Source organism: Neoarius graeffei, chromosome 14 (genome assembly GCF_027579695.1).
Source record: "Neoarius graeffei isolate fNeoGra1 chromosome 14, fNeoGra1.pri, whole genome shotgun sequence".
NCBI classification, from domain to species: Eukaryota; Metazoa; Chordata; class Actinopteri; order Siluriformes; family Ariidae; genus Neoarius; species Neoarius graeffei.
Genome location: NC_083582.1, coordinates 72049376 through 72073282, shown reverse-complemented (window position 1 = coordinate 72073282; position 23907 = coordinate 72049376). Strand labels below are relative to the sequence as shown.

Genomic DNA, 23907 nt, shown 5'->3' with positions numbered 1-23907 from the left:
AAAGAGTTGTGCGCGGTGCTGGACGAGGCAGTAAAAACTGTTAATCTAATTAAATTACATGCCATGAATGCTCGTCTCTTCTCCGTCCTCTGCAATGAGATGAATGCTCACTTCCAACAGCTGCTGCTGCACTCCGAGGTCCGATGGCTGTCCCGGGGCAAGGTCCTCACCCGCTTGTGTGATTTGCGCGAGGAAGTGCTCCTATTCCTTGCCGAAATCAGTTCTCCACTGGTGAAGCATATAGGGGACATGAACTGGATTGCAATGTTGGCATATCTTTCTGATATCTTTGACCAAATAAACGCACTGAACACTTCTCTGCAGGGCAAAGAGAGCCATGTCTTTTTGGCACACGATCGAGTCTCTGCATTTGGGAAAAAGTTGGACCTGTGGTGTGCTCATGTTAAACGGGGCTCGGTGGAAATGTTCCCGACGTTGGAAGATGTTGTGGAGAAGGCAGGGCTGCAACTGGACGCTGTACAACAGGTGATCATTGCGCATTTGGAGGGGCTGCGTGAGCAGTTTGCAGAGTATTTTGGAGAGGAGACCTTAGCAAATCAGTGGGTGAGAAATCCATTCTCATTCCCAGCGACATCCAGTGATGCACTAACAGTGCAAGAGGAAGAGGCCCTTGTCGAACTGAACTCTAATATGGACTTGGGAAAAAAAAAAAAAAGATGAGTGAAGTGTCACTTGCGCACTTCTGGCTGTCTGTGTAGACTGAGTTCCCCCACCTCTCCAAAACAGCGCTTCAGGTACTCATCCCGTTCACATCTACATACCTGTGTGAATGCAGTTTTTCCGCGTTAACATTGATCAAAAACAAGTACCGGTCTAGCCTGCAGGTCGAGGATGATATACGTTTAATTCCTGTCAACAGTGCGTCCCCGCATCAGGTGCCTGTGCATATCAAAAGAAGCAAACTCATAGCTCCCACTAAGATGAGGCAAGAAAAGGGGCTGTAGTGACGTGAAGTGTTAAAAAAGAAAATGTATTAAATGTGTGGGTTTTTTTTTAAAGCACATATTTAAAATGTGTAAAAAAGAATGTTTTTAGCACGTTTAAAACGTGTAAAACGATGTTTTAAAGCACAGATGTTTAAAATGTGTAAAAAAGAGGTTTTAAAAAGCTCATGTTTTAAATGTGTAAAACAAGATGTTTTAAAAAAGCACAGATGTTTAAAATGTGTAAAAAAGGTTTTAAAAGAGCACAGATGTTTACAATGTGTAAAAAAGATGTTTTAAAAAAGCTCATATGTTTTAAATGTGTAAAAAAGATGTTTTCAAAAAGCACAGATGTTTAAAATGTGTAACAAGATGTTTTCAAAAAGCACAGATGTTTAAAATGTGTAAAACAAGATGTTTTTAAAAAAAGCACAGATCTTGTTTTACACATTTTAAACATCTGGGCTTTTTTTTAAAAACATCTTGTTTTACACATTTTAAACATGTTTTAAAGCACAAATGTTTAAAATGTGTAAAAGATGTTTTCAAAAAGCACAGATGTTTAAAATGTGTAAAACAAGATGTTTTAAAAAAAGCACAGATGTTTAAAATGTGTAAAAAAGAGATGTTTTAAAAAAGCACAGATGTTTAAAATGTGTAAAAAAGCACAGATGTTTAAAATGTGTAAAAAAGCACAGATGTTTAAAATGTGTAAAAAAGGTTGTAAACATCTGTGCTCTTTTAAAACTTTTTTTTTACACATTTTAAACATCTGTGCTTTTTAAAACATCTTTTTTACACATTTTAAACATCTGTGCTTTTTCAAAAAATCTTGTTTTACACATTTTAAACATCTGTGCTTTTTGAAAACATCTTTTTTACACATTTAAAACATGAGCTTTTTTAAAACATCTTTTTTACACATTGTAAACATCTGTGCTCTTTTAAAATGTGTAAAAATGATGTTTTAAAAAAGCTCATATGTTTAAAATGTGTAAAACAAGATGTTTTGAAAAAGCACAGATGTTTAAAATGTGTAAAAAAGAGATGTTTTAAAAAAGCACAGATGTTTAAAATGTGTAAAAAAGAGATGTTTTAAAAAAGCACAGATGTTTAAAATGTGTAAAAAAGAGGTTTTAAAAAGCTCATGTTTTAAATGTGTAAAACAAGATGTTTTAAAAAAGTACAGATGTTTAAAATGTGTAAAAAAGAGGTTTTAAAAAAGCTCATATGTTTTAAATGTGTAAAAAAAAAAAGATGTTTTCAAAAAGCACAGATGTTTAAAAAGTATACAACCATTTTTTTTTTAAATACGAATGGAACATTAAGTATAGCAACAACAAAAATTATTGGGGGGGGGGGGGGGGGGGGCGCCTGTTTATTTGCTCTCTGAGGGGGGGCTGACTCTCCCACACTTTGAAAACCCCTGGGCTAGACTATGTAGTTTCTGGGATATTTAAATCTCAAATATCATCAAATATTTTTGAAAACACCCTGTATATATCCTTCAAGCGCAACCAACAAGAAGATAATAGCAATAAACTTCAACTTTGTTTGCAAGAGGTTATGGAATGGATGAAGCAAAACATGTCGGTTTGTAATCCGTCCAAGACTGAGGTTATTCATTTTACCTCCCGGTTTTCTAATTCACCAACCAATGTAGAATTTCTGACGATTGGCAATCTAAAGATCAAAGCCACTTCGGAGGTCAGACACCTTGGTATCATTCTTGACCCGTCATCTAACATTTAAGACTCGTGTCAACACAGTACGCCAGTCAGCGTCCCACTCAGTACCAGTCCCTAATGACCACTGGGAGAAGAATCAGAAAATATATCTTTCTGATCATGAATGATTAGTAGTTCATGCATTAATTTCATCGAAAGTCGACTACTGCAATGCCATTCTCTACGACAACGTCTTGAGAACACAGTGGCCCGAATCATCTCAAGGACCAAGAAGTCCCAACATATTACAACAGTCTTAATACAGCTTCACTGGCTGCCAGTAGAAGAAAGGATTTTATATAAAATCTTCTTAACATACAAAGCTAGAAATTGCATTGCTCCGGATTACATCATGAATACAAGCCAGCACGTGCTCAACAGTCTCCATCTCATAATTTAATAGATTCCCAAAACTAGACTTTCCACGTATGGTAAAGGAGCATTTCGTGCTGCCGCTACTCCAAAGCTATGGAACAGTCTTCCATCTTATCTTAAACAAGCCACTACACCTGAAGCATTTAAATCTTGACTAAAGACTTTCTTCTTTTGCAAAGCCTATGGATTATAACTCCGTCAAATTTTAGTTAATTTTACAATTATTTTATTTTGTAAATGCATTGAGACTTGGTGTAATGGGTCTCTAAGAACGGTTTTATTATTATTATATCATAATAGAGAGGGAAAAAAACCAAAAACAAACAAACCCCACACACAAAACATTCCTCCCTCCATCAACACAGGCCAATTTTGCGCTCTTGGGCTCCCAGCCATGGATGGCATTGGATTCAATCTAGCGACCTCCGGCCCACACTTTTCTGTCCTGCCACTCTATTGCTGATTTTTCATGTTACTTGAGCCAATAAAAGTTTTAAACGTCATCTTGCCAATCCATTACTACAAAGAGTCCCCCCCCATTCAAATATCCTGGTATTGTAGTACTGTAAAATATGTGCCTGGGACAGTCACTAACACAGCCCCAGACTGCCCAGACCTTACTTGAAGAACTCTCTCACATCTGGTCTGCTTCTACAAAGCGACAAATCCAAACAACGCACCAGTGAATTCGTCGGACCAACCCTATGGTGCAGGTTGTCATTCTGAATTTGAGCTCAGACCTGCATTGAGCCCCAAATTAACCACCACTGATTCAAAATCAAAGTACAAACTTAATCAAGGATGACATCATGATGTGTCGGAATGTCCCACTGAATTTAGCCATTACCGTCTGGTATCAAAACTTAAAAAAGCCTGACAGTACTGCCCAAGGCGGTCACGAAAAATAAAATAACAATGGCATGAGCTAACTGATGATGTCGACTGTGGATAGAGTACATGATGTTTCAATAAATTATTCAAAAAACAGCACAATAACATCTGACTAATTTGAATTTTATAACAGCTTGTTTCTGAGCAAACTGGGTTTGGTAGCAAGCTCATACCATGTTTGGAAGCAATACCTACGCTTCAAACAATAACTCGCCACAAGCACCGTTTATCCGTCTAAATTTCCATCTACGTTATTAGCCAATTTAAACTTACTCTGTGGTCACTCAGGTTTCAGCTCCTTATAAGGCCATCCTTAAAAAAAAAAAATCCGTTTCCTGTCCACCGGGTGGGCAAAAAAAATTTCAGTCGGGAGGGAGGGATTTATTATTTTTTTAATTAATATATATGGATGGATAAGAAATCGCAATGCTGTGTTTGCTTTTTCTTTCAGTACTTTTTTTTATTACAAAAGCAGACACATTTAATAAAATATGACAGTTAAATCAACTGAAACTTGTACAAAAACTTTAAGTTAGCATTTTAAACGCTGACTGCAACATTTGCAAAACTTTTCCGAAAGGTACTTAAAATGTCCGACACACGGACTTTTTGTAGTTCTAAATTGACCGTTAGGCCCAGTTCGGATGAAATTACACTATTAAAATGATCACTGAATGATTTGTTTTTCTGAATCTTTACTATTTTTGTTGTTCGCCAGAATACCATTTTGCGATTTCACACTTAAGCAAATGTTCGAAAACTCCGGATCTCCTTCCTTCATGGTGGCTGACATTTTTTTGTGCCGCACGGCGCATGCGCAGAGCTGATTCGACAGGGCTTTCCACAAGCGCCGGCTGCCGGCCACGCAATTAAGTCCAGCCGGCTACTTTAATGACTATTTTTGTAGCCCACAGGCTCTAAATATTAATTTTCGATTTTAATAAAATTAAATGTTTATCTAACGGACTGACAATAATGTCAAACTGAACCGTTGATCAAGGGAGAGTAACTCATCCGCGCCCCGACATGCGGTGTGCGCGCGCACTCAGCTGCGTGAATGTGTCATGCACCGAAAATAAGAGCTTTACAAGCCAGGAACGCCTCATGATGCAATACGCAAGAAAAGAAAGAAGATTTACTGCCATTTTACTTTGTATTTGAGTAAAGTGAATAAATAAATGGTCTGTGGAAAATACATTTAACCCTGGGAACTGCGTGCACAGGAGTTTATTTTGTGTTTACTCCCCCGGCTACTTATTTGTCATGGCTGGCTAGTATGAGCCTTAGTGGAAAGCCCTGGGAATGCGTAAATGTCAAGTTTGATTTTAGATTTACGAACCCGAAAAAAAAAATGTCGAAAAACCGGCGTTAAAAAAAAAAATTTCACCCGCACAAACGGCACTCACCCGGCCGGTGGACCGGAAACAGAACATTTTTTAATAATGGCCTAAGGCTACCAAACGGATGTGCTATAAATTAAAGGAAAAGGTCTGGATCTGTATCTGTCCATCCCATCATGTTGTGCCTCTATTAATAGCAGGAAGATGGGAGTAAAACCTAAGGCTCGAATTATGTCACCAGGTTTCTATTCAGGCCTTGTTTTCAGACTCGTGCGCCAATTGGGGAGGAAATCTTGCATTTGAGAAGAAATTTCCAGAAACCAAACCTTAAGAGAGTCGTAGTGATCCTGCCTGATCTCTTGATACTCCTCCGTTACCTCCTCGAAGAAATCCTCACTCATCCCTTCATCCAACAGCTGAGAACACTGCACAGAGAGAGAGAAGGGTATTTAAGCAGAAGGCAAACGCTATATAAAATCTTTCGAGAAGCACCGTTGAGAAAACCCATGAGAGAGTCAGATATTATCATCATTAATGACTCATCAGGAAATGAATGAGGCACTTTAATGGGCACAAACTGCCAAGTTTAATTTGCACTTCCTCCTTTGGCCAGTCAGCTACCTGCTATTAATATCCAACCAATCACAACCCTGAACCTCTGCCAGGTGTTTTCTGCTAGGTTCTTATTTCCGTGGAGTATTTTATTTTTTTTTTTACAAGTTGTCATATAAAAACACAAGAAAGATATGGGATACTTTTTTACAATTTGGGAATGGAATTATACATTTGCTTTCCTTTTGTGTACAATGTAGCTTTAAAATATATGTCATGCCTTAAACGGCATATTCTGGACCAATTTCGTGTTTGTTTGTTTTTTATATGAAAGTATGTCCCTTTACACACTCATCCAGAAGGGTAATTTTGCACAAGGCCATCTGTCTACAGCAGAAAAAAATAAAATAACAAAACGCGTCTGGAATAATCCCAAGGGAGTCTGGAGCCAGATTCGTGACGTTACCTGCGGAAGCGCCAGCAGGCTGCGAGAGCTTTGCACGGTTTCAGTGCACAGCCTGTGTAGACCAAGCGCTCCCATTTCTCTCTCATTGTCCGGTCTTTTGGGAAACGATGAGTACTAATCCCATCAAGATTGGTGTTGCTACACCCTCCTACGATACATCTGTTAACCATTTTAATAATTACGCGATAACGTTGAAGAAATTTGCAGAAAACCACCAGGTCGTTTTCTCAAACAAACCAGCGCTGACGTAGGATTCAGAAGGAGGCGTCCCGCACGCGACGTCACGAAAATCAATGTTTGCCGGGAAATCCAAATGCCAAGTTTTTCAGAGGCGGACCAATTCGCCTCAAATGGCTTGATTTCAACTGAATTTTTCTGGTATTGCGCAAGGGGGAAAAAATTGCACAAAATGCAGAATGTGACAGATATTTGACCAAAGTTTAATATAAAATTGAAGAATTACATTGATCTTGCTCCTGAATTTACCCATGATATGCACTTTAAAATGTATATACATATCATTAGTAACGACCAAAATGAATTAATAAAGTGGGGGGGGGGATAAATAAATAAACTAAACTATGTTATTTTATTATCAAGCACAAAGCTATCAATAAACCGTGGCTTCTGGATTCTGGAAAAAGGCAGTCTCGCCTCAGGGCCAACCTCGTACGATGTCACACGTGGAACCCCGGTTATCTGGGTCGTTTCCGTTCATCCGACTCCGTGCTTGTTTACTCAAAGAGATTGGATATTGTTGTTGAAATCTTACAAAAATAATGATGGGAAAGCACTGCATTGTGTTTGGATGTTCAAATTCCTATACAACAGGACATTCAGTTCACAAATTTCCGAGAACCCCCCCAAATCTAAAGCAACAGTGGGTGAAATTTGTGAAAACGAAGCGGGCAGATTTCGTGTCGCCTACGAATAATAAATCTGATTCATCAAGTGTTCACCACCAGAACGACCACATGGGAATTACTGGAGCAAAAATAAACCATTTATTTAATAAATGACATTTGATCTGACATTTGGACAGTTTGTCAATTCCCCTATTATCTCTCTCTCTCACACACACAGGATTATGAGCAACATTTACACGCTCGCGACATCTGATATCATATCTGATGCATTTTAACAGAAAGAAAAATGTGCACGCAGTCATTAATTATTAACTGAAAGGTGTTAAATGCTCTCAGATTGCAATATTGCGAGACTCGATTTGTTTTTAGTTTTGTTCAGGAAAACATGATGAAAGGTAACTACCGTGTTCTGCACATCTCTCTCTCTCCATCTATCTATCTATCCATCTATCCATCCATCCATCCATCCCCCGCACGCTACAGAGGAAGACCGTCATGAACCGGCATCTGTTTCTCGTCATGGGGGCTTGAAAAGATAACCATTTACTCCGGAATATCCTTGATAAATCATCTGCTCCTTCATCCGACATGTAAGAATCTCAAATCACGATCAGAATTCTCTCCAAAATGTGATTTCGTATGGAGACTGGTCCAACCACTGCTGCACACGGGAATGAAATCGATACCTGGATTGTTACACGTGTGACGTCACGCACCGCTTCGAGATCTTCTGGATGAGTCTCGGCAGATTCTGTGAAAATCGGCTGATCTTATTGATTTTTCCATCAATTTATGGCCTTTTGGATCAGCTATGATTCAAAAACGCATGGTCAATCATCATGATTGTTTCTTTGTACAAGGAAAGAAAGTGGAGTTTAGGGGCGTTACATACACTTTAAACTCCAAGATAAAAGATATGATCATATAAAAGTTTACTGATCAGAAAGGAAATTCTTGTACCAGTTGTTCAAGACGAAACAAAACCATGAAAGATGAAAAAAAAAAAAAAAAACTCAAAAAAGACAGATAGAACCTTAATAAAAGTAGACAAATTCTTTAAAACTAAGTGCGCAGAAATACCAATTTAACCTTGTAAATAAAATATGAGATGCATAATAAGTGTAGAAATAGAGTAAACATAAATATAAATGAAAATATTCTTTTAAACAAGTTTATGCGCTTCGCAGTGAGCAGAATTTAAGTTTGATAACAGTATGAACATTACAGTAATGTTTTTAAAGCGTTGAACGTAGGACAAAAGAAGAGCATTGCTGATTGGCCTTGGCAGGGATGGTGCTAGGATTTTTCGTTCTGGGTCCAAGGACCCACATGACTGGACAAATACGGGTCCCAAATATTTTTATATACAGCAGTCAGAGAGAATATAAATCTATATTATATCCATAGAGTTGCAGTGTGCGGCAACGAACTTTACCCCCCCCAATGAATCCACGGAGTTAAAGGTGTGTCAGTCATTCTTTGCGAGTTTTTTTTTTTGGCTTTTATAACAAGACAACAGGAACAGGAAAATACTAAGAAATACAGCTACATGTCTTGAACGAACATGCCCCCCCACCCCATCTCCAAATTACTCCAGTTCTTGGTTGGGAATCAGGTTAAGCCTCGGTCAGAACCGGCCATGTGTGCTCCTACGGCCGGTCTACGTGCAAAAAATGCAAGAAACGCACGAAGAGCGTGCATGAAACGCACGGAGGGCGCGCGTGTGACATGCTGATTTTCGAGCCGTAGACCGGCCGCAGAGGTTCTTTGTCATGTCAAACAAACTCTACGGGCGCTTACGTTTTTTTCAGGTTGCAAGACAAACTTACGGCCAACGTGCGTCTTTCTCCATGAACAAAAAAACCGCAGCGATTTGGGAAACGGCAAAAATCGCACGGCCAAAAAAAAATCGTATGTCCGGTTGTGACCTAGGCTTTAGTAAGTTTGTCCATTTCAGTTATTGAATAGGGAAAAAGAAAAACGTATTTCTGCCATATTAGGTACCGCAGTGTGCCACTATTTACACGTCTCCGGGCTCTTCCATTACAGGTGACAAATCGGTCCTCAACGCATAGGAAATGAAGGGGTCCCAGATCTGATGAAAATTATGATGTTTTATTGTATATGTAATTTTCTCTCAGGGGAAAGTTGTAGATAGTTCAGACAACCACTTGCTTACACTCGGCTTTCTCGTGTTTTTCCATGAGAGGGCTATTACTCTCTTTGCCATTAACACACTTAAAGTGCCATTCCACCATTGGATGTATTCTTTGGCATAAAATACAATACATTTTGATAGCATATATAAATGGTATCACTAGGTAGAGAAATCTTTTAGCTTCAAAATGGTATATCAAACATAATTTTTTGACAACGACAAGTATATTAATTTTGCGACCAAAGTCACCTACCCTTTTAATTTCCGCGCGTGATGTCATCGGCAGGTTCCCCTTCTTGTGTACCACGTGACGTGGCACATATTATCAGCAATGGCGGATAGAACGCGATAAAAATAATACCAATAAATCTAGCTAATACCAATAAATCTAGCGAACTGAAAGATTAACTCAAAATTTTTCGCAATTTTTTTGGCTCCCATATACGAGGAGAAATGACTCTCTCACTTTGGGGGTTTCCTGGTCTAAAAATAGACCGACACGTGGTACACAAGAAGGGGAACCTGCCGATGACATCACGTTTCACTACCGCGCGGAAATTAAAAGGGTAGGTGACTTTGGTCGCAAAATTAATATACTTGTCGTTGTCAAAAAATTATGTTTGATATATCATTTTGAAGCTAAAAGATTTCTCTGTCTAGTCATGTTGTCATAAAATATATTGTATTTTATGCCAAAGAATACATCCAATGGTGGAATGGCACTTTAAGTCTACAAACATTCGATGATATTTTTAAAATCTTCAAATTATCTGGATATAAACCTAATATAAACAACTGTGGGATTAAGGGTATTTGAATCTGCAAAATACATTGTTTTATTTCTTTCCAGAATTTTTGTATTTCTATACGTTGCCAAATACAATGGAAAAATGTACCTTTTTCCTTCTCACATTTAATACAAATATCAGGTATAGCGCTGTTATATCTGTTAAGTTTTTCTGGGGTGATATACGTTCGCATCAACCAATTGTATTGCAGTAATTTCAGGCGGGTGTTAGTAGTTCTCGATTGTGCTTTGGCTCCTCCCATTTTCCTATTGGGATGTCCTCCTGTAGATCCTCTCTCCATGCCCCCAGCCGGCGTGCGGATGTTTCTGTCTATCAGGCGTTTATAAATTTTGGAAATTAAACCTCTCCCTAAACAATTTGTATTAATTAATTTTTCTATGGTAGACATTTCAGGGATGCATAATGTTTAATTTTGATCTGTTCTGATGAAATTTCTCAACTAAAGGGGTGTTCACACGGCAACTTTTACTCCGGTGTAGCGCTGGGGCTGCCCCGGTAGAGCGTTCACACGGTACAAAGTTATACCGGTGTAGCCCCTGAAAGCTGCTTAAACCGGTGCAAATCTAACCCTGCTCGGGAGGTGGTTTAAGAAATTTACTCCGGAGTAAATGCTAGTTTGCGGGGCAGCACCGATATAAAATGGGACGTCTGAACGCTACAGGGGTAGACTCGCTACGCGTGAGGAGAGTCGATTACATACGGGCATTGCATAATTTGCATCCTGGTATTTTGCGCTTCCAAAATGGCGAATATCAACAACAACAGAACTGCGTGTCTTCCAGTGTTGCCAGATTGGGCGGTTTTAAGTGCATTTTGACGGATTTGAACATATTTTGGGATGGAAAACGTCAGCAATATCTGGCAACACTGGTGTCTTCATCCGCGTTGTTTTCCCGGCGCTTGGTGATGCCATGACAACCGGGAAACAGAAGTACAGTTTCACGCATGCGCATATTTCATTTCCGCATTATTACTATCAGAAATATTAATAATGATAGGAAATGATAGTAATAAAAGGAAATATCAAAACTTTATTACTATCAAAGGAAATGATAGTAATAGTTTTTGCTACTAACACGGTCGCAGAAACTGCCGTGTGACCGCAAGTGGGGCTGCACCGGTGCTAACACGCTTCTCTCTAGTAAGCAGGGTTGTGACGTGTGAACGCTGCGCAAAATTTACACCGGTGTAAGATATATCGCAACAAAATACATCGGTGCAGCATCGATGCAAATATGTGCCGTGTGAACACCCTATAAGTATTTTAAAAAAAAATGTACGATTGCGGGGCATGTTAAATTTATCGACTATTTCTTCAAATATCATCAGCACATTTTGCAAGATCTATTTTTCCCAGCCCCTTAGTCGCCCAACTTTGCGAGTGTTTAAACTGGAATAGAATACAGAGGCCTTTCATTCACGTCACAAATTTTTGTTTTTCACGCAGCGTCCGCCATATTGCCGGGCAAACAAAGAAACAGCCGCGAGAGTTAATAATGAAAACTGAGACGACTGCAGTCAGTACAATCTCTGAAACGATGAAAATTTTATTTTATACAAGCAGATCGTGTTACATCCAAACGCTGAAACATGCAGGCATCATAGATCCATATAATTCATCCACAAAATGTACTTATTATTTATTCTCCACACTGCTCTCTCTGTGTGTATGAGAGCGAGAAAAAAAAATCTGTATCCTGTATCCCAGGACACATTAAAATTCTGAACATGCATTTTTGTCTGTAAAAATGCATGATTTCTGCGCGAACGTGATCCCTGCCTGGGTATTATGTGACCAACGACAAGAAGACAAGCTGGGCCGGAAAGACACTCACTGGCCACGTGGAATCTCTGACAGACTTTTGAACGGGGTGTTAAAAAAATTAAGATCACTTTGCTCACCTTCAAACTGGTCTGTGACAGCACCTCATGACTATTTACTGTAAAATTTAATATTCCCCTCCATTCGTAATTTGTTTGCTTCAGGGTAGAGAACACACAGTCAGACTATATTTCAAATTCTGAGAATAGATTTGTACCTGATATACTGCACCTCACCATTTGATATAAAGGTTTTTCTTTCCTTGAAGAAACTTGAACTCGCTTGATTTTAAGGAAAATGCGTAATGGAAAATTAAAAATTGATTTCCAAAAAGAACGGATATAAATTGTGAGACGAGTAGGGAATTTAAGTTTCGAATATAGGAATTTAGTATAAAGGTGATTACAGGAAGTCACGCACGCTGATTATCGAGAAATAGTCCGAATTTCTCGACCAGCTCGGCAAAACGGCGTCCGATCGCTTCGTCACCGTAAATAAGGGAGAATTACAAAATGACGAAAGAAATGCTGCTCCTAAAAAGCACTAAAAGATGCTACGTAGTTTGAATAGTTCTAAAACTATTCAAATCTAAGGTGGGATTGGGATTTATTTTACTTATTTCAAAAGAAAAGTATTTTGTGAGATCCGGCATCGACAAGTCTGAGCGCCTTTATTACATTTGCATGCCACTTCGGAAGTTTAAATTTTTTTTTTTAAATCAAAACTCACCTGTGTATTTATACTAAAACAATTACCTGCCTCAGGCTTAGTGAATATCGATGAATAATAACTTCGATTTCATCTCAGTTATTCACCGATATTCACTTCGCCTTCAGTAAATAATTGTTAAAAAAAAATTAGTTTTATATAATAGTTTGTTTTTTTATTTTAATTGTAAATGTCCTATATGCTTATATACCATTGAAACTAGGAACACTAAACTGGAAAAACTTTAAGAAAAAGAATGAAAAGCTTACCACGACAACACTACGAGACGCGTCGAGAACGTGCACAACAGGAGCTGTGTATCGTGGGGCAATCTTTACTGCTGTGTGAGTCCTGTTCACAAACAAACACACACACACACACTTAGATCTTTTCACTGATGTTTTGAAGGCTGATTTCGATCTGATTTGGTTCAGGACTGACTTTGAAGTTGTGGCTCCTCCGATCAGCAGAGGGGTTTTCATGCCCAGACGTTCCATCTCCTTTGCTACATAAATCATCTCGTCAAGGGATGGCGTGATGAGGCCCGACAAACCAATAATATCTACAACACACAGCAGTGCTCTTATTCATTCTGTACACTCTGACATGAAGGGAAAGTGCTCTGGGCCTTAGTTAAAGGAAAAAACTCCAATGACATATTGAGTGTCATTTTTAATTTTGGCCTGGAGCCTACAACGTAGCCGAAATCCAGCTGACTGTAGAGCCATCTTGGACAACCTTGGAGAATAATGTTCATGCAGTCTATGTAGATCAGCATCATTTATCCTTGTAAGCTTGTAGTACTCGAGTCTGACTTGTGCCCTAATTTTAAGGACTCGTGCATTAACTGCATTCGGACTCGTAAATTAGAGACGAGGACTTGGATTTTCTCATTATTTTTTTTTGTAACGTGCCGTAATAATTTGGCACAAGATATTTATATCTACATTAATTTTTGTACTAATTTCGTGCAAGCGTGCGCCTTGGTGCGTGCACCAGACAGACTCTCGGGCGCGCTCTGGACAGCGCGCACACCAAGCGGACTCGTGTGCGGGCCGTAAACGACTCGCATCTGCACAGGATTAAGGTGCCATCAGGGTGCCGATATAAAAACTGTGAAAACACACTTACTTTGCGAAGTATTGAGTTACATTACCGAGCCTTATTTCCTTGTTTGGTTCACCGGGCCCTGATTTCCTGTTTCTTGTCTTTAATTCTGTCGAGTCTACGATAGCCTGCTTGTGCTTCATTCGACCTATCGCCTGTTTCACGATTTTGCCTGCCGTTCTGGATTGTTTACCGTCTTCACTTGTATTAATAAACACACCTTCTGCACTTACATCCATCTCCCAACCATCTCTGACAGAATACTTCACGCTTCCTGATAAAGAGAAGCACATTCACCTGTTCATATGCCATGTTCAGGAACAAACTAATGCTAATGGCGCTGAAACAGACACCGTCACATGGCGCGGTTGAAGTCTTGTTCTCGGACTCGACTCAAATTTTTTTTTTGATGACTTGGACTTGACTTGGACACTGGAGACTCGAGACTTGGCTCTGACTCAAGGTTTAGTGACTCGACTACAACACTGGGCCCCGTTTATAAAATCTGAATTTGGACTTGTATCATAGTGCTGAATTTAGAAGATACGATACATAGTACGTTCTCTATACTCTTAAACCTGTAAACAAACAGTAAATAAACCCTGCCATTTTATTAAGCAGATCCATCACCTGAAGCAAGATGATGATTAGAGTATTTAAGAAAACATGAGACGTCCATTATTCATTAGCGCCATCGGATTTGCAGCTCATGTTCAAAAAACATCAGCATCAACATCAAATAACCAACATGTCTTGCCTTGCTTTACCTTTAGGTTCTATTCAATATTTAATTCAAAAAATAAAATCCAATCAATCAATCAATCAATCAATCATCTACCTGCTTTCTTCTCAATGGCCGCCTTCAGGATCTTATCACATGGAGTCATCACTCCTAAATCAATCACCCTACAGGAAGAAAAAACAATACATTCTCATATCCATCCAGCTCATCATCGTTGTCAGGACCAATGATGATGTAATTTCTACTCTAGCTTTTGTTTAGTTCCTTTTTGATGACCCTCGCACCCGTTAGCATCCCTTTACTCACTTCATATTTTATAAAGCTACGTACCGAAAGTTGTTGCATCCCAGAACGACGCCCACGATGTTTTTGCCGATATCATGGACGTCTCCTTTTACCGTAGCCAGAACGATCGTGCCCTGGTAAGGATCCTGCACAGACGCAAAACACACGCAGTTCGACCTCAGCACTGCGAGGAGAAAATGCTTTGGCTGTATTTTTTTTTCTGAATCCTGACTGAGATAAAGTGAGTAAATGGCAGAACAAGGAAAATACAGCCGAGTGCTAAAGGAGGATCTTTATTTGGGAGAGTTTCGTTAGGAAACAGTGTGTAAAGGCGTGATGGCTCACTGTGTCATCAGGCACTCCAGATGTCCCCATCATCTCCTCCCTCTCTTTCTCCATAAAGGGAATCAGATGGGCTACGGCCTTCTTCATCACACGGGCTGATTTAATCACCTGAACACAAACGAAGAAGTGTGGTTAGATAAGCAATCGCAGCACAGGTTTAGGATTTAGCGTTTGATTATTACAGCGGTTCAGGATAAAGCATGGAAATAACACAAAAGGTTGATTAATGACGCGGAATGATGCCAAACTTCTGTCAGACAAACTCCCCTGCTGCAGCTCACGGGGAATAAATTACATTCATGCAACCAGTTTGAAACCACGCTATAATTAATTAAATGGTACACTTGGAGCAAAACTCCATACTTAAGAGAATATAGTAATGCAGCGACCTGATTTTCGATGGCTTGACCTTACGACGTCCGTACATACGAACGGCAAACGTGTACCACCACAGGGAACCCAATCATAAACGCAAGGCAACGTCTCTCAAACACCAGTGTTTTCCCCAGAAAAAAATTAAAGCCCTAAATTCTGGTATGATGAAAACAGAGACAATTGAGCGCCAATGGCACGAAGTGAAACTAGGGGGGTCCAGGGGCATGCCCACCCGGAAAATTTTTTGAAAATGGATGCTCTCCGGTGCATTTTCAGGTAGAGGTCTGCACGGGACAGAATTTTCAGTCCCGCTCCCGCATTGTGCAGTCCCGCTCCCGCAAAGAATTATGATTTTCAGTCCCACCCCCGTCCGCCATATTTTGTCCCGCTCCCGCCCGCAAATCCCGCATGATGCAGACGTTCGCGTTATTTCTCACGAAAGTTCTTGTCATTGGCTTGGGGAATTAAACATGCTGAGCTTAGCTGAGCTCTCCACTGACCGATCCTTCACCTAGCACACGTAGCGAGGGCGCGCGTTGCCAGGCGGCATGCGCAGCTGAGGCTTTACAGAGATACCCAACACACCTACCAAAATCTACAGTGGATATTAAGAATATGTGACCCCTCACCGAATCCAGGGACACATGTCGGCCGAAACGAATCCGAGATAATCGCAAAAGAAGCATTTTTTTTCGAAATTTGTGATTTTGGGCGGCACGGTGGTGTAGTGGTTAGCGCTGTCGCCTCACAGCAAGAAGGTCCTGGGTTCGAGCCCCGGGGCCGGCGAGGGCCTTTCTGTGTGGAGTTTGCATGTTCTCCCCGTGTCCACGTGGGTTTCCTCCGGGTGCTCCGGTTTCCCCCACAGTCCAAAGACATGCAGGTTAGGTTAACTGGTGACTCTAAATTGAGCGTAGGTGTGAATGTGAGTGTGAATGGTTGTCTGTGTCTATGTGTCAGCCCTGTGATGACCTGGCGACTTGTCCAGGGTGTACCCCGCCTTTCGCCCGTAGTCAGCTGGGATAGGCTCCAGCTTGTCTGCGACCCTGTAGAAGGATAAAGCGGCTACAGATAATGAGATGAGATGAGATTTGTGATTTTTGTTTTTTTCCATCATGTGCAAGTTGAGATCTTGAAGAATGCGATCAGTATTTCAGATAATAGATTGTTTTGTTGGAAAAGCATACATTTTTTGTTGCAAACTGTCTCGTTTTTGTCAGGACTGTAGCCTGCTGGGGGGTGTGGGTAAATTACCATATGGATCATTCACATGATGATTTAAGTCTTTTTTTTTTTCGCAAAATCAGCTGTATGATGCGAGTTGAGCGCATGGCTACTTAACCTGCATAGAGGCGTGTGATTTCACTATGGAATGAGCAAGTTAAACAGAGCGCAGAGGAGCTGAAACACCGCGAAGCAAACAGACACACGGTATTTACATCGGAGATAGCCATTTCTAGCAAAAAAAAAAAAACCCTCGTTTTCCAGATTGAATGGAATACTTGAATGATCGGATGATACACGGACCGTTCTAGGATTACATTATTCCATCGGAGGCATTGGTGTGTGCAAGGCGCGGTTTCTCTTTCTGATGGGGTGAGTTTATTAATCTAAGGCTGTGTGGTTATTTTTGCATGTAACGGAGAGTGTTGTGGTTTGGTTAAGCCTAGGTCACAACCAGACGTACGATTTTTTGGCCGTGCGATTTTTGGCGTTTCCCAAATCGCTGCGGGGTTTTTTTTGTTCATGGAGAAAGACGCGCGTTGGCCGTAAGTTTGTCTTGCAACCTGAAAAAAACGTAAGCGCCCGTAGAGTTTGTTTGACATGACAACGAACCTCTGCAGCCGGTCTGCGGCTCGAAAATCAGCACATCACACGTGCGCCCTCTGTGGGTTTCTTGCGTTTTTTGCATGTAGACCGGCCAGAGGAGCACGTACCGTACAGCCGGTTGTGACCGAGGCTTTACATGAAACTAGCGTTGTGTTAGCTGTGTCATTATTGTGCTCTTTCTTTCTTACGGTGTGAGTAATTTTTCAACCACAAAACGTCAAAGTGCTGATGACACGTTTTTGACATCTTTGGCGATGTTTTATAACATAAAAAGTAATTCCCGATGATCCATATATTAATTCACGAAGGCACCTATTTTACAAGTTATGATAAAAAACGCGGCTATTTGGGCAAATTTGACGGGGCTGCAGCATCCAGGAGACGAAAGAGGAGGAGGAGCTATATGACGTCAGCGAAAGAACCTTCCTCCTAACTTACCAGTTTATTGTTGATGCGACAGGTGTTCAGTTTGTCATTATTAGTATTATTATACATTTTATATATATATATATAAATTAATTAATTAATTAGTTATTCTGCCTTCGCGTTGTGTTGCCAGCTTTTGCTCCAAAACCCACAAGGATGGGGTAAGTTTATTCAAGTTTCCCAGAGATCCCGAGCTGCATGCGAAGTGGGTGAAGCAAGTCAGGCGCACTCGTGACAAGTGGGAGCCCTCGCCAACATCCGTCCTGTGCTCTGAACACTTCGATTTGGATTGTTTTGACACCCTTCCCAGCTTAAAAGAATCTCTTGGGTGTTCAGTTCAACACAAACGTGTGTTACTACCATCAGCAGTGCCTACACAGTGTTGCCAGATTGGGAGGTTTCCCGCCCATTTGAGCGGTTTCAAGTGCATTTTGGTGGGTTTTGAACATATTTTGGGCTGGAAAACGTCAGCAGTATCTGTTGCCAGATACTGCTGAAGTTTTCCAGCAGTATCTGTTGCCAGATACTGCTGAAGTTTTCCAGCCCAAAATATGTTCAAAACCCACCAAAATGCACTTGAAACCGCTCAACCGGGCAGGAAAAATCCCAATCTGGCAACACTGCCAGTATTCCGGAGGGGGTCTACTAGTAGCTATGCCGGATCCAAAGACAGTCCTCCTGTCAGAACATGTGTTGTGAAACAACATAAGATAAAGGTACGTAGAGCTATAGATTCTACATGATAATCATAAAGTCGACGTGATATCAGTCATGTATTTGCTTGTGAAAGCTTGCGGCTTTCATGTAACTGCCGCCTAGCAACGAGAGGCAAAGGGTAAAGAGGGTAGGCTATCATAGATTCTATTCGGAAGAGATCAACACAATTCTAGACTCCCAGAAGAGGAAGAGCTAGCACTAGAGAGTTCACCGGCGTTTTCATGCGCCATTTCCATTGAGTAGAACCAGAGTAGAACAGCCAGTGAACCGCAGCGTGTTCTCCCGCTGACGTCACAACATGGCCGCGAGCCACGGACCCAGTTTTCTTGCGCTGTGCAATTAAAAGTTGGATATTTGCGTAACAACAGCTTCTTTTCACGTAATTATAACAGAAATCTAACATGTTTGCCATGTTGTATAGTTTATTTAAGAAATTGCATAGAGTCATGTTCGTGTCATCAGCCCTTTAAAGTATACTTTAGGACTTATTTTTGTACTTCATAATTGTGTTGGGCATACTTTGCATGGAAGGAAAATTGACGTGGTGATCTGTGTTTACATGAAAGTAGTATCGCGCTAGCTAGCTTTCCTTAATGTCATGCAAATGAGCAGCATTATGTGGCCGCCCTACACCCAGAGTAGCTGAGATGGAAAACTTTGAGGGCGATTTTCTCCCTTTTCTGTTTTAAGAAGTATACACTTTCAAAAGGCCACACATTCTTCAAATATTGTCAGATCTCCACATGGAAGGCATCATTGGAAAGCTTAGAAACTGTACTTTCTGAATCGGTCAATAACTCAAAATGCCCCCGGGCGGACACGTGTCCCTGGATTCTGTTTTCTGACACATATTGTACATTGCACATAGCTTATATGTCACTCCTCACATTTACATTCTAGGAAATACAAGTAGGCCTATAAGAAATTAATATAATTTAAAGACACAGCGTGATGGTGCCCCACCCCCTACTTTGAGTGGATTTGAGCATAAATATCTACAGCTCACGTTCAGGAGTCCGTTTCCCAAACAACCAACCAAGTTAGCATTAAACCAATATGGTATGATGCAAGTTTGAACTAACTAACATCCAAAAAACGACTTCCAAATGTCTGATTTCAGGACTCTTGACTTTTTAACGGTAAATGTACCTCTTTTTAAAGCAGCACTTACTTCTGAAGCACTGTGAGCTTCACTAGAGGAGCTCTGCTCTTCTGCCATGATCGGAGATCTCAAACACGGAAGAGCGGAAAGGAATCGGAAACGTACGCGAGATTAGACCACATCCGCAAATTTAGGCATCTTAAAATGTTTTTATTAATGCCAAATAAAATATCCAGCACAAATTATATATGATAGACATAAATTAATAATTTATAAATTTTATTTTTAACACGTTTTTAGTTAGCGGGACTGCAGCTCATCACCTCTCCCGCCCGCTCCCGCATTGTGCACTCCCCCTCCCGCCCGCAATGAGCTTTTAAAATTTGTCCGGCGCCGCACTGCTTTGCGTCGGGTCCCGTGGGAGTGCAGGGCTCTATTTTCAGGGTCTCCGAGAGGTTTTAGATACCTGATTATAGGATAGATTTTAACAGTGCTTCAATGATTTCTGACCGAAATAGTATTAATGTATACACATTTGAAATTTCACCTTAAAGTTCAACATGCAAGTTGAACTGTTTTGCTATAGATTACTGAGGTCTACGATAGATTTGAAAATCTACGGGGATCCCTTGCACTTAATTACCTATGATCAAGTCGTGTTGTAACAAAAATGTGCATGAAAATATGAACAGTGGTTTGCGCCATCTTACACAATCCAATGAAGAGAATCGATCATCATGACCTCCTGTTGATCACAAAGGGATCTGAACCTAAGACCTGCCACCTTAAAATAAGTTGCTGTATTACTATAACTGTAATGATTTAGAATGTTTCTGATGCAATTACCGTAATATATGTAGAACTAAGATGCACTGAAAAGAAAAGTAAGGCAACTGCATATTATCAAGTTTAAATTTTGGCACTTTATTAAATGGACTAGATTCAGATTAAAACATATTTAAAGGAAAAGAAAACTTAATTCATACATTTAAGTTCGCAGAAAGATTATGTATTTATAAAAACATTCATGAAGAGACTGCGTTAATAAGTGTCAAATGTAGCATAATTGCGAATAATAACAATAAGCGTATTTGGCAGTGTGACGTCACTGTGAGACTTTAACAAAAGAATAATCCGGAACCTTCTTTAGTTAAATGGATCCCAGTGACATCACACTGCCAAAAATGCTTATGATTATTATTTGAAATGATGCTATATTTGACACATTTGGACAACTTCACTTGGTGAGAGTGTTTATAAAGTACATAATCTTTCTGCAAACCCAAACTAATGAATTAAGTTTTCTACTCCTTTAAAGCAGATTAATTCTCCTCGGCTTTTGCTCGGCCCAATGTTGGCCGACTCTCTCATAGTCCATCTCGCTGTCATCCATGCTGATGTGGCTCAATTTGTCCAGCGAGTCTTCTCCGAGCTTATTAAAATCAGTCGGCTTTGTCCGTCTGGTGGGGGACAACATCGGCAGCCAATGAGATCGCTTATGATGAATCGGAAACTTCCGGGATGTCTGACGTTTTCTTTCGATGTTTTTTATTGGACAGTTTGAACACGTGATCTTGACGTAGCCAACAGATTACAGTTTGTTTACATCATACCACGCGGACATATTACTTTGACAGAATCAACACAAACATTGGGAAAAAAAAGACAGCGTGTTTAACACAAATATCCATCAGTATGTAAATGGATCTGTTATTTGCTCTCCTATGTACACTACCGTTCAAAAGTTTGGGGTCACCCAGACAATTTTGTGTTTTCCATGAAAAGTCACACTTTTATTTCCCACCATAAGTTGTAAAATGAATAGAAAATATAGTCGAGACATTTTTCTGGCCATTTTGAGCATTTAATCGACCCCACAAATGTGATGCTCCAGAAACTCAATCTGCTCAAAGGAAGGTCAGTTTTATAGCTTCTCTAAAGAGCTCAACTGTTTTCAGCTGTGCTAACATGATTGTACAAGGGTTTTCTAATCATCCATTAGCCTTCTGAGGCAATGAGCAAACACATTGTACCATTAGAACACTGGAGTGAGAGTTGCTGGAAATGGGCCTCTATACACCTATGGAGATATTGCACCAAAAACCAGACATTTGCAGCTAGAATAGTCATTTACCACATTAGCAATGTATAGAGTGGATTTCTGATTAGTTTAAAGTGATCTTCATTGAAAAGAACAGTGCTTTTCTTTCAAAAATAAGGACATTTCAAAGTGACCCCAAACTTTTGAACGGTAATGTATCTAGTTACTTGCGGGTTGGAAATTTTAACGTATCAGCATAAATCCAAGCGTATCAGATTTTAACTAAAGCGACTAAGCGTATCGGCAGGCAGAGCAAGTGTATCGGGCCCGATACGCTAAAGCGCTTTGGGGAAACCCATGAACACTCAACCACTGGACAATGAAATTTGTATCTTTATTCACATAAAGATGATGGGCTTGTATCCAGAGCTTATTTTTAAAATAGCATGGGATTATTAATTACTGAACACATTTTACAGAAAATATACACAACAGTTTCATCTAGTTAAAAGTTTATTAGTCCACTACCTGGTTGGACAGCTGACAGTTTGTCATGTAAGGGCGATAGATGGACACAAGAGTTTTACTGAAAGCATGCTCGCAAACAGATCCAAAACGTAAACAAAGGCAGAAACAAATAACAGGCAGTGAGGCACAAACAGGATATCAGAAGCAATACAATACTCACAGTCCAAAAACACAAAAGCGATACAAAATACAAGGCTTCCGCAAAGTCGTGTGTTACTCCGAGTCCTTACATGTATGTGCTGTGATTGCACTCTAAATCAGGAACAGGTGCATGGTCATTAGTCCTAATGGTGCGCACATGCTTTGGAATCTGCAGCTGCGCTCCGAGCGCCAACGCACGTGGACGTGAAGGCTGTAACCAGACAACTCTGACACCAAGTTTGATACTGGATGGTAACTATAGAGTAAAGTGAAAGCGCTGGTTCACTGCTGTCCACCAGGCGCCCAGCAGAGTCACACCATAATAAACGTCGTGGTGTTTCTGGCGCATGGCATGCAGTATCAAAGAAAGGAAAAAAAATTAAATATGTGTATCGTAACTGCGATGTGCATCTCATTATTGGTCTCACGGTCACAAGACAATGCAGCAATTTATTGGCGTGAAATACATGACACGACAGTTCACACGCTAGATTATTATTCTACTCCGGTTGACTTTGTGCCCTTGAAAAAATTTCGCTCAGACACTCATCAGGAGCTCTGCTTTTCGGCACTGACTAAATATCTATAATTATGTGGCTGGAAATGAGGTTTTGTTTGCAGCATCGTTAAATATACTATGCAATCATATCAATATTTTAAGTTTAAAATCATGACACACAGTATGGAATACGGGCAGGTGTCCATATGACATTCATTTTTTTTTTTCTGAGCCCCAATGTTGTTTTTCAAGATTTCCCAATGAGGAGAGAACGTATACGGCTGTTGAAAATCAGAAAGGCTCTTGTGCCATCACTTTGGCTCCTTTTCAAGCAACCGACCAAATGGCGATTAGCTATATACACGTTGTCAAGATACTGTTGTCGTAGAAACGAAACCGACATGTGGTGCACCCTGCTCGCGCTTTTCTGCCAGAGAAAAATGCAAGATGGACACGCACCCTAAAGGTGCATGATGTCCGCTACAATCAAAAGGTGAAGGTGTGCATGTGCTACCTGTGGCAGGAACATCTTGCCAGCTCCAAACAAATCTCCCACGATCTTCATGCCATTCATGAGCGGCCCTTCGATGATGTGGAGTGGTCGGGTATACCGATCTTTCTGAACACGAGCCTCTTCGGTGTCCTCCACTACAAACTTCTCTATACCCTACACACACACAAATTAAATGAAAAAGGAGTTATTGTTCAGAGAAAAATTGTTCATCAACATAACATCTGATGTTAACGAGGGGGCAAATTAAGTTGCATCTGATCAGTCAAGTGCAAAACTAGACCACATGACATCATGGCTCGGCTTATCATACTGGTTATACTCACGCAATAAAACTATTTAAAACAGCATCATCTAAGTCAGGCATTTTTTAATTGCAACAAGAGTGCTCCGAGAGCACAAGATCCCCCGCTGGCAACTATATCTACGCTCCAAGTGCTTAATACACCCTCATGAAATTGTTTGGTAATCAAGGGCCATAACTTTGGGGTTTAAAAAAAAAAAAGCGAATGAATCGAACGAAATTACAATATGCACATTACCAACGTATAGCAAAGAATCCTGTCAAGTTTCGTGAAATTCTTCCACAAAGTGTAAGAGAAG

At 40.3% G+C, this 23907-nt stretch overlaps 1 protein-coding gene across 1 annotated transcript in view; it reads right to left on the bottom strand.

The window, feature by feature from the left end:
- Positions 1-23907, bottom strand: part of mtr (5-methyltetrahydrofolate-homocysteine methyltransferase) — a 92667-nt gene that overhangs the window by 19909 nt on the left and 48851 nt on the right. Inside the window, exons 20-26 of the mRNA XM_060940299.1 lie at positions 23308-23460; positions 15138-15245; positions 14838-14938; positions 14604-14671; positions 13100-13220; positions 12928-13009; positions 5604-5702 (exon numbers count right to left, since the gene is read on the bottom strand). Coding sequence (XP_060796282.1) covers positions 5604-5702; positions 12928-13009; positions 13100-13220; positions 14604-14671; positions 14838-14938; positions 15138-15245; positions 23308-23460 — 732 coding nt within the window. The remainder of the gene's footprint in view (positions 1-5603; positions 5703-12927; positions 13010-13099; positions 13221-14603; positions 14672-14837; positions 14939-15137; positions 15246-23307; positions 23461-23907) is intronic.